The 13,683-nt window shown below is 46.4% G+C and overlaps 1 protein-coding gene across 2 annotated transcripts in view; it reads left to right on the top strand.

Moving 5' to 3' along the window:
* SYTL3 (synaptotagmin like 3) overlaps nt 1-13,683 on the top strand; it is an 83,892-nt gene that overhangs the window by 62,989 nt on the left and 7,220 nt on the right. For both annotated transcript variants that reach the window (XM_011376302.2, XM_023521108.1), the window contains 3 exons: nt 6,665-6,843; nt 10,045-10,147; nt 11,971-12,141. In XM_011376302.2, the coding sequence (XP_011374604.1) occupies nt 6,665-6,843; nt 10,045-10,147; nt 11,971-12,141 (453 nt within the window). The remainder of the gene's footprint in view (nt 1-6,664; nt 6,844-10,044; nt 10,148-11,970; nt 12,142-13,683) is intronic.

The raw sequence follows: 13,683 nt of genomic DNA, 5'->3' as shown, positions 1-13,683 counted from the left end.
GTCTTTTTCTGGGTTCTCTATTCTGCTCCACGGATCCCTTTGTCTATCCTTATGCCAACAGCGCGCTGTCCTGAGCTCTCCCTCTGGGTTCTCTGGAACAGAATCCAAAATGTTGTGCCTGTGCCTCTGTGCGCTTTCCTGGGACCAGAATTGGGCCCTCAAATGCAAATATGCAGACGAAGCTCACACAAGTCCTCTGGTGTTCCCTCCCAACTCCCATGAGTGTGTCTGCCTGGCTGGGGGCACACAGCTCCGATCCCTGAGGAGGCTCAGTAGCTGCTTCTGGGACGCCCTAAGGCTGTGAGAGTCTGGAATGGTGCTGCCAGGAGATCTGGAGAGCCTGTTAGGATGGCTCAGCCCCCCCCTCCAGGACTAGGTGTGGTTTGTACTTGGGAATAGTTCAGAAAGGTCCAGTACTGAGGAAACAGTTCCCTGAGGTCCAGGCAGGCACAGATGACTCCAGAACTTTCTGTCCTATGGTCGAAGCCTGTGGTGGGCTTGAGACAGGTAATCCACAGAGAGCTGGCCTCTGGGTGGCTTTTCCAAGGCTCACTGGGAGTTATGCCTCTGCCCCAGGTGACCAAGGACCCAAGGCATCCAGTCAGCTTGAGCCTTTATAAGGCTGACCCCAGAGGCTACACCTTCCAAGAGCCCATGGGCCGCTTCCCCTGCACTGCCCGGGGTCCCACTAGGCTGGACTCTAAACTCCTTCAGGCCCAGAGTCACGTCTTTGCCCAGAAATCAACACGTGGGCAGAGACTCGGGCCAAGGCATACCCCACAAATGGTCCACGGGGTCCCACATAAGCTCCTCCTCACCCCAACTGCTGCCACCGTCCCTTCTCATTCACTTATTCGACTCACTGGCCACTTGCTGGCCTGCGAACAGGTCAGACTCACGCTCGCCTTGGGGAGTTTCTGCTGGGGTTGCCTCTCCCAGGCACAAAGCTCATTCCCTCCCTTCTTTCCTATCTTTGCTCCAAGGTCACCTTCTGGGGAGGCCTGCCCCCCTCCTTGTTCTGCACTCCCACTGCCCTTACTTGCTCCGTGTTTATTCTTATTCTTATCGCACAGTTACACAAGTGGCTTATCTGTTGTTTATTGTCTATTGTAATTTCCAAGCACGCAGAGCAATGCCTGATACTTAAACAGCACTCAGTAAATATTGGTGGAAAGATTGGATTAGTCCTTGTCATCACTAGCATTTCTTGAAAGCCTACTACGTACTAACTACCGAGCAAGGTGCTTCACCTCTCAGCCCTTCTCAGTGACCTTGTCGGTGGATGCTGTTATCCCATTTCACAAATGGGAAAACTGAGGTTCACCGAGGGCAAACCTGATTCAACCCTCAGGGCACCGTGTGAGCCAACGAAGCCCAAGCTTTTTGAACTATCCCCACGGGACTGGTTGACCTCTTAAACTGAGTGGTTTTCTTCACTCCACCCCCTGGTCCAGCTTCACTCGGGGCTGATCCCCACCTAGAAAACCTTTCCGAGTCAGGGGGAATGGTGTTAGGGTGGGGGGATGCAGGCGAGTGTATTCATCTCACTCAGACCATTTTTTAAGATAGTTCTTCCAAACCACAGTGCGGATTCAAGAAGACACCATTCTCCCTTTCTTCTAAAGTCTTCTCTGAGTTGTGTTCTTGACATTTATCATCAAGAGACTGAATTATGGTGCGTTTAATCCTAACCTTTTCCCCTCAGACCGAAGCGGTGTTTGTTTGAGGAAGCTAAACTCTCGCAAAGCAAATAACTGATTATTGCTTCTTGCCCAAAGATGTTGCTAACCCTGAGAGGTATTTATATTCTCTGAGAAATAGGAACTCGGAGCTAGAAAAAGCTTATTACATCTCTACTTATTACAAAAGTAGAAATACAAATGAGTAGTAAGTAGGGGAAACACTCAACCTCCCAAGTACTTAAATCAGTGCAAAATTAGAGCAAGCCCTATTTTGGGAATATTTTAGCCAATTTTTTAAATGGTATAGCTCGGCGTCGGCAAGTGTGTGGAGGAACAGGCATTCCCACAAACCACTGAGGTGAACTGGAGGGCAATTAGCAATATATATCATAAAGCGCATGTTCTCTTTAATCCAACCATTTTAAATACTCTTTAAAAATTATCACGAATGTTGCCGAAAATGCGTATACATGGATGTTCATGGCAACATTATTTATAACTGTTTTAACTTTGAAAAATTGGAAATAACTCTGGGGAAGCAGGAAACGTTCCTCTACCTTTCAATGTTCTTTTGGTTGGTCTAATAATTAACTCTCCATGAGACAGATTAACCAGAGAAAATAACCAAATTTAATTCCATACATGTATGGGAACCCCACATACATGAGAGATTCGGGACAGAAAGGGAAATGAGGTACATATGACATACTGAGCTGAGGGCAAGGGAAGGAAACTTGGGGCTTTAAAGGGGAGTAAGGTCACTGCAGGACAAGAAGAAACAGATATGCAGTAGTTAGTAGTTTGCCCTGACATATAGACAAGCCGAAAAGCTTACCTCAGTAATTTCTTATTACGGGCAAGGCTGCTAATTTAAATTCTTTTGGGTAGTTTCGAGGGGCAGAAGTTTCTCTTGAGCCTGTGAGGTCTCTATTACCTTTAGCTCAAAATTATCCTCATATGACAGAAGCCTATCTTGGGGTGACTTGTTCTGAACCCTACCTAACCAAATTTCCGAAATATGGCAATTATTGAATAAATTATGGTACATTGATTCAGAAGAATACTTTGCAGCAATTAAAAATAATGTGTTTGAAGAATATTAATATGGAAAATATGAGATTTCAAAGTAGTGTTATATAGTAGCACATACTTATAAAAATTGAATGATCGACACTGTAGAATAACTGGAAAGATTATACTAAAATGTTGACCCTGGAATGGTGGAATTACGCCTTTTTCTTAAAATTTTTTTTTGGTTGTGTTTTCTGCATTTTCTCACTAAACATGTAATGTTTGGTGAGAAGGAAAAACCTAATTTATTTAAACAAAACAAAACAAAACAAAACAAAACAATGTTAATCATCAGAGGGAGTTACAGAGTTTGGCAGAGTCAAGAAATATGTGGTTAATTTTTAGCATTTCCATGAAAGAAAAAAATCATATTAGAGATCCTGTCTGATTTTCTATTTTGTTTACACTTCTGTTGTTTTTTTTTTTTTAATCTAAAAAGGAATGCCTTTATATCGATGTTCCCTGCCCTTCTCATTGTCCCTGCCAGTGAAGATGTGATTGGTGGATGTGACCGCGTGAGCGCACGTCGGAGCTCCCAAAACATACATAGCGGGCGGTCGGCATAAGTTTGAGGGAGACCTGGTTTTTAATCACTGAAGAAGAAAAAAATCCAACTTCTCAGTTGTTTCTTTTAAACATAAACTTCAGACCCGGGACATTCTCGTGACGTTTGGGTCACTTGTAATAGGGACTTTACCCCATTGGTCACACAGAGCTCATTGAGGTTTGGGAAGCCTTCATTTTTCTTCATTATTTTGGAACTTCTCTGACTGCATTAATTTTTTAAAGAGTACTTTATTTAGCTGTCTATCCATATTAATGTATTTTTAGTAAAGAACAGGGTAAAAAAAAGGAGGACTAGATGATGGCCGATTCATCCAATGGGATACTGTTTAGGAGTGACAGTCGATGAACTAAAACCACACCTGACCACATAGATGAATTTAAAAAAAACAATATCGAGAGAAAGTAAGTTATAAGAGAACATGTACACAGTGTGATTCTAATTCTATAAATTCCCAAATGAGGCAAAGCTAACAGATATCTCGTTGAGGGATATACACATATGTTATAAAACCACAAAGAAAAGCAAGGATGATTAACAGAAAAATCCAAAATAGCGTTTACTCAGGGACAGGAACAGGACGATGGAGGGGCCACCGGGCACTGCTAAGTCCTGGTCTTGTTATTTTTTTTCAGGTCACTGATGATTACCTGAATTTTCTAATTATGCTTTAACTACACCTATCCATGATCCAGACTTTTTAATTTAGTATATGTTTCACGGTAAGAAAAAAAGAAAAAAAAGAGAAAGTAAAACAAAGGAAACAAATTGTTCAGCTTACAAAGGGCAGCCACACTGTGCGGCATCTTCGAAGGTTAATGTGTTTAGTCTGCGCAGGCACGGTTCTCAGTCTTTTTATGTGTACCAACTAACTGAGCCTCGTATCAATCCTAGGAAATAGATCCCCATTTTACAGATGAGGAAACCGAGGCTACGGAGAGTAAGGAAGTCGCTCAGGGTCATGCAGCCGTAAGTGTCAGGGCCCAGAGCGGAAGGGCTGTGTGGCTCCATGACCGCCCCCCGAGCCTCTCTGCCGTCCACCTGCTCTTGGTGATCAGGACTGACTTTTTTTTTTTTTTCTTCGGTCTAGCTGTGGTTTCAGTTGACTCCTTGCTTTCTGCCTTTACAAAATACAAGAGCATCGGACCTGGCTTACGGTCATAGTAGATAATTTGTGACCTTCAGAGAAAGTCACCAAATGCTCCCTGCTGGCCTTCCTTAGGCAGCTCTTTGCTTTTTACTCAGATTTACTTTTCTTTCGAACCCAGACGGCACCAGTGGCGCTAATAAACCAAGTCGAGTTCTTAGTTGCTCTCCTGGGCCTGGATCTGTTAACTGCCTTTGTTTGCTGCTCAGAGTTTCAGTTCTGGCTTACTGGGGAGATGGAACCAGAAAGCCTCTCCAGGGCAATAGTGGTAGAGTTATGAGGTCATCTCAGAAGCGATGCGATTGGCCAAAGGGTGTGTGCTCAGCTGTCCTCTCGTTATGAGCTTGTACTTTACCCGGCTAAGCAGATGCAACAGTTAAATTACCCAGAGACACCACCGTCATCTGAATTAAGAGCCCAGGTCCACTTCCAGCTCTACTTCTGATTTGCTGTGCAATTTTCGGGTGGGTCTTCCCTTGTCTCGCCCTCTGCTTATCAACTTATAACATGAAGGATGAGTAATGACAGTGCTTCCTGGACGCAGTGTAATTCTGGGCGCCAAGCTGGATGAGCCAGGTGCATACCTGCACCTTACTGCACCTAGACAGCTGTGTACACAGTAGGGCAGACCTGACGCCTGGTGTGAGTGCACGGAGATCCGGTCTCCCCCGTCACGTCACCAGCCACGAATGTGTCCCCACGGTGCCGGCAGTCGCGATCCTGATGTGTTTCTCTGGGCCGCTCAATTTCCTACTCTCCACAACCACCATTTCACACCTTTTCTAGTCTTTTCAAACCTTCTTCCCCATTCTTCCTCCTCATTCTTGACAAAGAAAGTGCCCTTCCTGTTTTACGACAAAAGCAGAGTCATCTGGGCATTCTTTAACTCTCTCAATACCAAAATTAACATCTCGAGTCGGCACCCAGCCTGCTCTGCACCCAGCCTGCTCTCCGTTCCTTCCCAAGTAGCCGAAGCCATTGCCCCGAGGACAGTTCGGGTCCTAATCTGCTCCTCTCCTATTGTTCCCTCCATTGGTGTCTGTCAGGACTCTTCCCACGCCCTTCCCCGCCAGGTCTTCTCTCAGGCAGCTCACGCCTTCTGCAGAGATTTCCTACCCATTAGCTTCGATCTTCACCCTTTTGAACACTTACTCGTTCATGCTGTCTCACCACTCCATGCCTTTCGGAGTCCCTAAAATTTAAAAATTACATGTCATTCTAACAGCTCTCTGCAGGTAACATCTGTGTTGGCAGGTAACATTTTTCAGAGCCAGAGGCTAGGTGTGGTGGGGTTGGTTGTATCCCTGGCCTTAGTCAGTTCAGGTTTGGGTCTCTGCTGAGTCGTTGGTTTGGTTTTTATCTCTCTAATGGAAGAGAAAGCCCCAGGCTTTCTTCTTAGTTTCTTTCCAGCAGGTTTTACAGTGCGAGGAACCACCTGATAAGGAAGTCGGGCTCCCTGTTTCTATAGAGTCAGCATTGAGATTGGCCGCAGGCAAATGGTGGCGAATATTTATGCAAATTTAGTAGTAATTAGGCCATTCGTTTTGTCTTTTAGGCACAGGCACTCCATGCTACCTGTGTACATCATCTAAGCTTAAAGTGCCCAAACCTATGAGGGTAGTTCTGTTTTTCATTTCAGGGACTCATAAGAATGTAAATACAACGTATTGTCTTTGAAAGCTGCATACTTTACATATTTTGTTCCAGTAACTCCTCGCCATAACCCCATGAGACCAGTATTAATTTTTCTGTTTAGACTTTGACACAGCCAGTGAGTAGCAGAACCAGAATTTGAATCCTGCTCTCTCTGATTCCCAATCACGAGCTCTCAGCTCCCATACTATGCTGTTTTCCACATGGTTATTCCTGCCATGGATATTATCCGCCTTCAAAGAGTTATCTTACAGAATGGCACAGGAGACAGTCCACTTCATCCCAAGTGATCTGTGTAAAGAATAGGATTGTGTCACCTTTACTGCTAGGTAAAGACTGTATCTGGGCAAGGCGAGACCTTCCGAAGATTCCCGATCTCATTAGGACTGAATATGTGGCAAATTATAAGCCGGTGTGTTATTAAAGTAACATGCAACAGGATGCATACTCTGTGAATTTTGATTTATCTGATATCTTGAAATCAGAACTGAAAAAGAATTGATGACCAATGAAGTAATTTGTTGTATCTGTCATTCTTGATTTCAGGGAAGTTTAATTAGCATTAATAGCACCTGTACAGAGATGGGCAATTTTGACAATGCTAATGTCACTGGAGAAATAGAATTTGCCATTCGTTACTGCTTCAAAACCCATTCTTTAGAAATATGCATCGAGGCTTGTAGGAACCTTGCCTATGGAGAGGATAAGAAGAAAAAGTGCAATCCGTAAGTGTCTTTTTCTAAGTTTTGACGTAAAATGACAGACACATTGATTCAAAAGTTTATATGGAAAGTCTAAGAACAACCAAGACAATTGTAAAAAAAGAATAAAAAGTAAAAATACGTATCAAGAATTATTATAAAGCTGTAGTAATTCCAACAACGTATTATTGATGCAAGGCTTGATGAGCAGGTCGATAGAGCAGAATCAAATGCCCAGATACAAACCTTAGCATATAAGGGAACTTACATAATCAAAGGGCTATTAGTAATCAATGCAGAAAAGGTTAACTTCAATAAATGGTGTTAGAAAATTTAACTTTCCACATAGGAAAAATAAAATTAAAATCCCGTCTCATACAATCTATAAACAGATTAATATTTTTCCAACTGATAGATATGAAATGGTATCTCATCATTATTTTACCATGCGTTTTCCTGATTACTAAAAAATATGAGCAACTTTTTATATATTCATTAGCCACTTAGGATTTCCCTTCTGTAAACTTTCTGTCATCTGAAAGATGGCAGAGTAGGAGACATCAGGAATCCATCTCCCCACATAGACAGTGACTGCACTGGCAGAATCTGTCTGATGTAATTATTTTGGAACTCTGGAGTCTCTCGAAGGCTTGCAACTTCCAGGGGCTCTGATGGTAAATTGGGGTTAATATCAGTCAATTTCAGCTCTTAGCACAGTAGCAGCTACCCGTCCTCTAATCCCAACCCATAGGCAGGCAGCTGTGCATGTGTTCCTAGAGCGACTTGCACACAGCTTGCAGGAGCCAGGGTGGGCAGAAAGGTTCTGTCCTCCATTTCAGGGATCTGTTCTCTGATTGCTGATTGCTGCTTCCGATCACAGAGGTACAGACAAAGAGACACACAGCCATAGTTATGATCACCTCCTCCTCTGGCTGCTGTGATTTCCAGAGTGTTTAAAGGCCTGGCGCTCTTATTAGTCTCCCTTTTTCATTTTTCACCTCTCAGAAGCCAGATACTACAGACTAGGACATTCAAAAGCAACTGTATATGCAAGGGAAATTAGAAGGTGACCACGCTCGCCTCAGAAACACCTGAGAAGACCTTCAGTTTACACCTCAGGCTGATCTTTGGCGCAGGATCAATAAACAAAGCAATACGAAACCCAGCAAACACTGGGGGAGGGGGAGAACCTGATTTCCAGAGTTAACACATTATTAGACATAAATGTCCCGTGTTCAACAAAAATCACAAGGCGTATAAAGAAATAGGAAAATATGACCCATTCAAAGGGAAAAAGTAAATCAACAGACACTGTCTCTGAAAAAGATCTGATGGCTGGTTTACTAGACAAAGACTTTAAAACGTTGTCTTAAAGATGCTGAAAGAACTTAAGGAAGATGTGGAGAAAGTCAGGAAAATGATGTATGAACAAAGCAGAATTATCAATACAGGGATAGTAAACCTAAAAAAGAAACCAAAAAGAAATTCTGGCGCTGAAAACTAGAATAACCAAAATGAAAAATTCATTAGAGGGATTTAAAGGCAGATGGAAGCAGCTAGGAGAAAGAATCAATGAACTGGAAGATAGGACAATGAAATGTATTGAGCCTGAGGAATAGAAAGAAAAAAGATTGAAGAAAAGCAAACAGAACGCAAGGGACCTGTGGGGCATCATCGGGCAAACCTACATATGCACCTGGGAGTTTCAGAAGCAGGAGAAAGAGCAAGGGGCAGAGAGCATATTTGAAAGAAAAAAAAAACAGCAGAAAACTTTCCAAGTTTGATGAAATACATGAATATAAAGATCAAAGAAGCCCACTAAACTCCAAGTAAGATGAACTCAGAGACCCACACTGAGACACACTATAAACAAACTTTGAAAGACAAAGACAGAGAATCTTGAAAGCAGCAAAAGAAATTGGCAGAATGGATAAAAAACATAGGCTCCAACTGTATGTCATCTACAAGAGACTCACCATATAGCCAAAGACACAAATAGAAGATACTGCACGCAAATAGTAGCCAAAAGAGAACAGGGGTGAAATACTAATATTAGACAAAATAGACTTAAAGTCAAAAGAGGGTTACGAGAGATAAAGGACACTATATATTAATAAAAGGTTTAATACTGCAAGAAGATAAAATGATAAATGTTTGTGCTTCTAATAACAGACCATCAAGACATATGACGCAAAAGCTGACAGAATTGCAGGGAGAAATAAGTCTGCAATAATACTTGGAGCTGTGCATTCTGCACTCTCAGTAGCAGGTAGAATTACCTGTCAGAGGTAGATGAGGAAACACAGGACTTAACACAATAAACCAACTAGACACATAGGTGTGCATTTTATTATCATAACGCCTTAAGCTATGCAGGTATATTTTTTATGTCCTATTGTACGTGTGCGAGATCTGATAACGATCAGCAATTTAAGAGTAGACGAACAGAGAGCCTGGAGGACTTTCCCAAGAAGTTTGACTGGCAGGGAAGAAGAGGCCTGAGACTGGAGCTTCGGGAGGGACCCGGATCAAGGGAGGGGAAAGTTAAGCCTGTTCCCAGCCTGTGGGGATGGGGCCTGGACCAGCGGGGCCATGGCCATCAGCGCAGCTGCCAGAGCAGCCAGGACGGGCAGTCCTGGGACCTGAGTGGAGGGATCAACCTAGATCAAGATTTCGGGGGGTAGGCAGAATGCTGGTGAAGAGTTCGCCTTGCCAGCCGAGCCGTGGGCTCCAGGCTTGGCAGAGAGGGCTCATGAACGCAGGTCCCCCCAGCAGTCAGGAGGGCGGGCGTGGAGGCCACGCAAGGGAAGAGCAAAGCGTGAGGCATACACTTCCCATTTCCACTTTTCGTGCTAGGTGGAGGGAGGACAAGCTGGCAGATGGCCTGCACATCCAGGTAGATCAGAAAATCTGCCACTGTGGAGCCCCGAAATGGCAGGTGATGAGCAGTGAGGACTGCTCAGGGCTCGGGTGTGAGGGAAGCAGCAGAGCTCCCCGCCCCTCCCCCAGGAATGTTCCAGAGGATGGTGGCCAGACTGTAAACAGAACCTGTGTACCCAGCACTATCATTGTTCACTGCCAGAGCTGGCCACCGAGCCCTTGCTCTCAACCCCCCCGGTTCAGCGGAAAGCAGAGTAAAGAAAACGCTGACGTGTCATTCTCTTCTTCCCGGACCTTCATCCCCGCCCCCCTGAGCCTTCACCTCTGTCTGCCTTTGGCCTCTAGGTATGTAAAGACCTATCTGCTGCCTGACAGATCCTCCCAGGGAAAACGCAAGTCTGGAGTCCAGAGGAGCACGGTGGACCCAACCTTTCAGGAGACTTTGAAGGTATTTGCTGGACAAATACTCATGTGCTGAGTGTCCCCCAACCCCACCCCCCCACCGTCCTGGGCTGGGCACACGGGCCAGAGTTCACAGGATGAGTCTTCCAAACTCTTGAGTCAGTGAAACGTAAATGCAGACACTTATGTGTTTCTGCGGGGCTCTGTCAATCAGTGGCAAGGTGGCAGAAAATAAATTTCAGCCTTTGTACAGGAAAAGTGCAGAGTCTGCCGGACTCAAGACTGGCTTTTGATTAATGATTTCCGAGAAAATGGTGAAAAAGAAGCTGGCTGCCTCTCAATTTTTAACACTGATTTCTCTGTTGCATTTTGGTAACTATCAGAGAGGTATCTTGTAAATTAAACTACTGCGTCACTATCTTTGTGAAAATGCTCCTTTATTATAATAGGTGGCAAACCCAGGTTTCTTCTTATGTTAAGGAAAAAAATAGTCATTTTATGAAAAATAATTTATAGACGAATTGTTTGAGTTTCACTTTCTTTGGTGCTAAGAAATACGATTTGTGGTTTAGGGCAAAGGTGGGGGACCGCCTCGTGCTGGGATTTAGGGTGGAGAGCTGGAGCTGATATGTATGGTGTATGCAGATAGCAGATATGTATGGTGTATGTCCTCCAAGCTCGGGGCCTTGGAGGACAGCCCAGACTCGTGGAGACGTCCCCAGTCGAGGCCGGGAAGCCCAGGGATCTCATGTGTCAAGACTGAAAAGCAGAGGCTTTGTTTGACTTCCTTGGTGAGAAGGAGCATTTGTAAACTCCCAGCCAGGGACTATCTGGGCAGCTGGCACAAAAGTCCCCTTCATTAAATAATAGCAGCCATTGTTTTCTGTGCCCTTGCTATGGTCAAGTGCTTTACATACTCCTGAACTAGGTATTAGAATCCTCGCTTACTAGTGGGGAAACCGAGGCTTAGAGAACCCACAGTGGGCTAGCAGGCCTCAAAATTTATGTGCATCGGAATCCCCAAGGGATTTTAAAAAAGGAATAGATTGTGATTCAGCAGGTGTGGGTGGGGCCTGGGATGCTGCTGGCCTGGGGCCACTCTAGCAGCAAGTGACCAGAGATCAATCTTTGGATGGTTTTGCTCACGTACCTGCTAAAAGAATTTTGAAAAACAATGTGCCCCCTCGCACATTTTAAGCTGACATCTAAAATCGCTCATAAGTTTTATTAAGGTATTTTGCTCCAAATAGAGGTAGATAAATATTCCACATTTTATGAAATGGGGTAAAATTGAGGATTGACTATGTTTTTGATAAATATGTAATTACTTAATTTGACTTTTAAAGTTTACCTTATTTAAAATGCACCCAGAATCTCAAAGAAGTCAGCTAAAATTTGTATCCATTGGTTTTATCCAATATGTTGTGAATATTTTGGTTGCCCTGGAAAACTTTGCAGAAACACTTGTAAGTATCAGTGCCCCTAATGTATTCTAAATTCAGCACAGCCCGACACAGGCTTCATAGAAATGCGTGTAAGACAGAGAAATGGGAAGATGGGGCAATGATGGAGAGTCCTACAGAAGCCAGTATTTTGAATCACCCCTTTGTTTAGCATACTGGAGGTTCGTAGAACGTGGGGCAAGACACTGGAGTGAGATTCTGGGTATAAGAACCGTCTTCTGCCAGTTTCGAGAACAGTGCCCATGTGACAGTTGAGAATCTAGAAGCTGATCCTCAAGTTTTCCGAGCAGAGTGCTCCTTGGGACATCTGCCTGTACTCCCGGTCAGCTCGCGGGAGGGAGGCCCGGGCGGCCTGGGAGTGTGGCCCTGGGAGCCCAGGCTGACCGTCTCTGTCCTGCTTCTGCAGTACCAGGTGGAGCCTGCCCAGCTGGTGACCCGGCGGCTGCAGGTGTCCGTGTGGCACCTGGGCACACTCGCCCGGAGGGTGTTTCTTGGAGAAGTGATCATTCCTCTGGCCACGTGGGACTTCAAAGACAGCACAACACAGTCCTTCCGCTGGTATCCGCTTCGGGCCAAGGTGATGTCTGGTTTGGACCGAGCAACCCCACCCCCACCATGAGAACTTTTCAAAGGGATCCAAGAAAAAGAAACCTGCCTGGGAAACCTTGGACCCGAGACAGTTATGCACACTTGCCGGGCTGTGACTTTCTAGGGAGAAAAGGCCCAGGAAAGGGCCCAGTGTCGGGCTCTCCCGGGGGGTTTGGCTGAGGGATTTCTACCTGCTCAGGTTTGTTCAGGTCCCTGAATGGCCTTACCCTCAGTGGAGCCCATGTGCCAGCCTGCACCGGGCTGGGTGTTCAGCCCTCCCGTGATGGCCCGAACCTTCCCCCAAATTCAGGGTCACTCAGTGTCAGCTGAGGTGGCCCCCGCCTCCTCATGACTCTGTAGGCCAAAGTCCCCACCTGTGGCCAGTCAGGCTGCCTCCAGGTGGGACCACACCTCGGTCCTGCAGGCTGGAGTGTGTTGTTTCTGAGCGCCCCACCCCGAGCACTCCCACGGCAGTGGGTGAGATGACTGGACCGAATGCTATAGGGCCATAGAGCTGGCAGAGGTGGCCCTGACCAGCGGGACTTCCGTCCTGCTCTGGCAGAGCAGCAGATGCTCAGGGCGGGGTGGGACAGGTCAGGAGGAGCTGGCTGGGCAGTGGGAAGAGAGGCCAGGGCAGAGGTTAGCATTTCTCAGGGCGGCTGCTTTGCACACTCCTGTGCCATGATCCAAGGCTGTGAGGGAACACATGTGAGGGAGTGACGGCGGAGGAAGCCTGGGCTCCATCGCCTCCTAGGAAATGGCAACAGAAGGCGGCAACTCTACCAGCGAACGTCTCACAGAGGCCGAGTCTTTACCTGGCCTGGACCAGGTCCCGCCGTGTCACCTCTCTTTACCTCTGAAGCCCGGGAGGCGATCAGTCACGACGCCTTGATCAGAAACGGCTCTGGATTCTGGCCACTGCGGGGGCCCAGCCCGGGGGCCCCTCCCACCCCCGCTGCCCTCTTCTCTCCGTGGGTCTGCACAGCCCCACCACCCACACCCGGCGCCCTGCCCTTTCTCATCTCAGAGCCTCGGTTTGTCCTCAGACGGCAACTTGGAAATCCACTTGGAAAGCCTTCTCCCGAGACTTTGCTTAAGTCTCACCTCCTCCGTGAAGGCCTTCTTGATTTTCCTGGCTGGATGAGGTCTCCCATGGGATCCTGTACTAGGGATGCCCTGCCCGTCTTGTTCCTCTTGGGATCGTGCACTCAGTTCAAGAGGGGCTGCCACCAAGGCCGGTCATGCACTGGCGGATGAGCCAGGAGCAGCAAGCACCAGACTAAAGCATCCTTCCCGATGCTGGCTAACAGAGAGCGACTCTGGTGCTGGGTCTGGGTGTCTGCTCACAGGCCATCCATCCCCTTTGGCCCTGACAGGAGGGGGCCGTGTGTGTGGCATGGGCTCGGTATGGGTTTCTGGAAGCAGAGGGCGAAGGCAGCCTTATCTAATTTGGCATCCAAGGGCCAGCCTCCCTCCCCAGAGGCGGCCAGGAGACCAAGGAATGCCACGGCCATGCAGGGGAGGCTGGCCC

This window comes from Pteropus vampyrus, unplaced genomic scaffold, assembly GCF_000151845.1.
Source record: "Pteropus vampyrus isolate Shadow unplaced genomic scaffold, Pvam_2.0 Scaffold292, whole genome shotgun sequence".
Taxonomy (NCBI): domain Eukaryota; kingdom Metazoa; phylum Chordata; class Mammalia; order Chiroptera; family Pteropodidae; genus Pteropus; species Pteropus vampyrus.
Note: the sequence above shows the minus strand (reverse complement) of the source record. Positions and strands in the feature narration are given on the sequence as shown.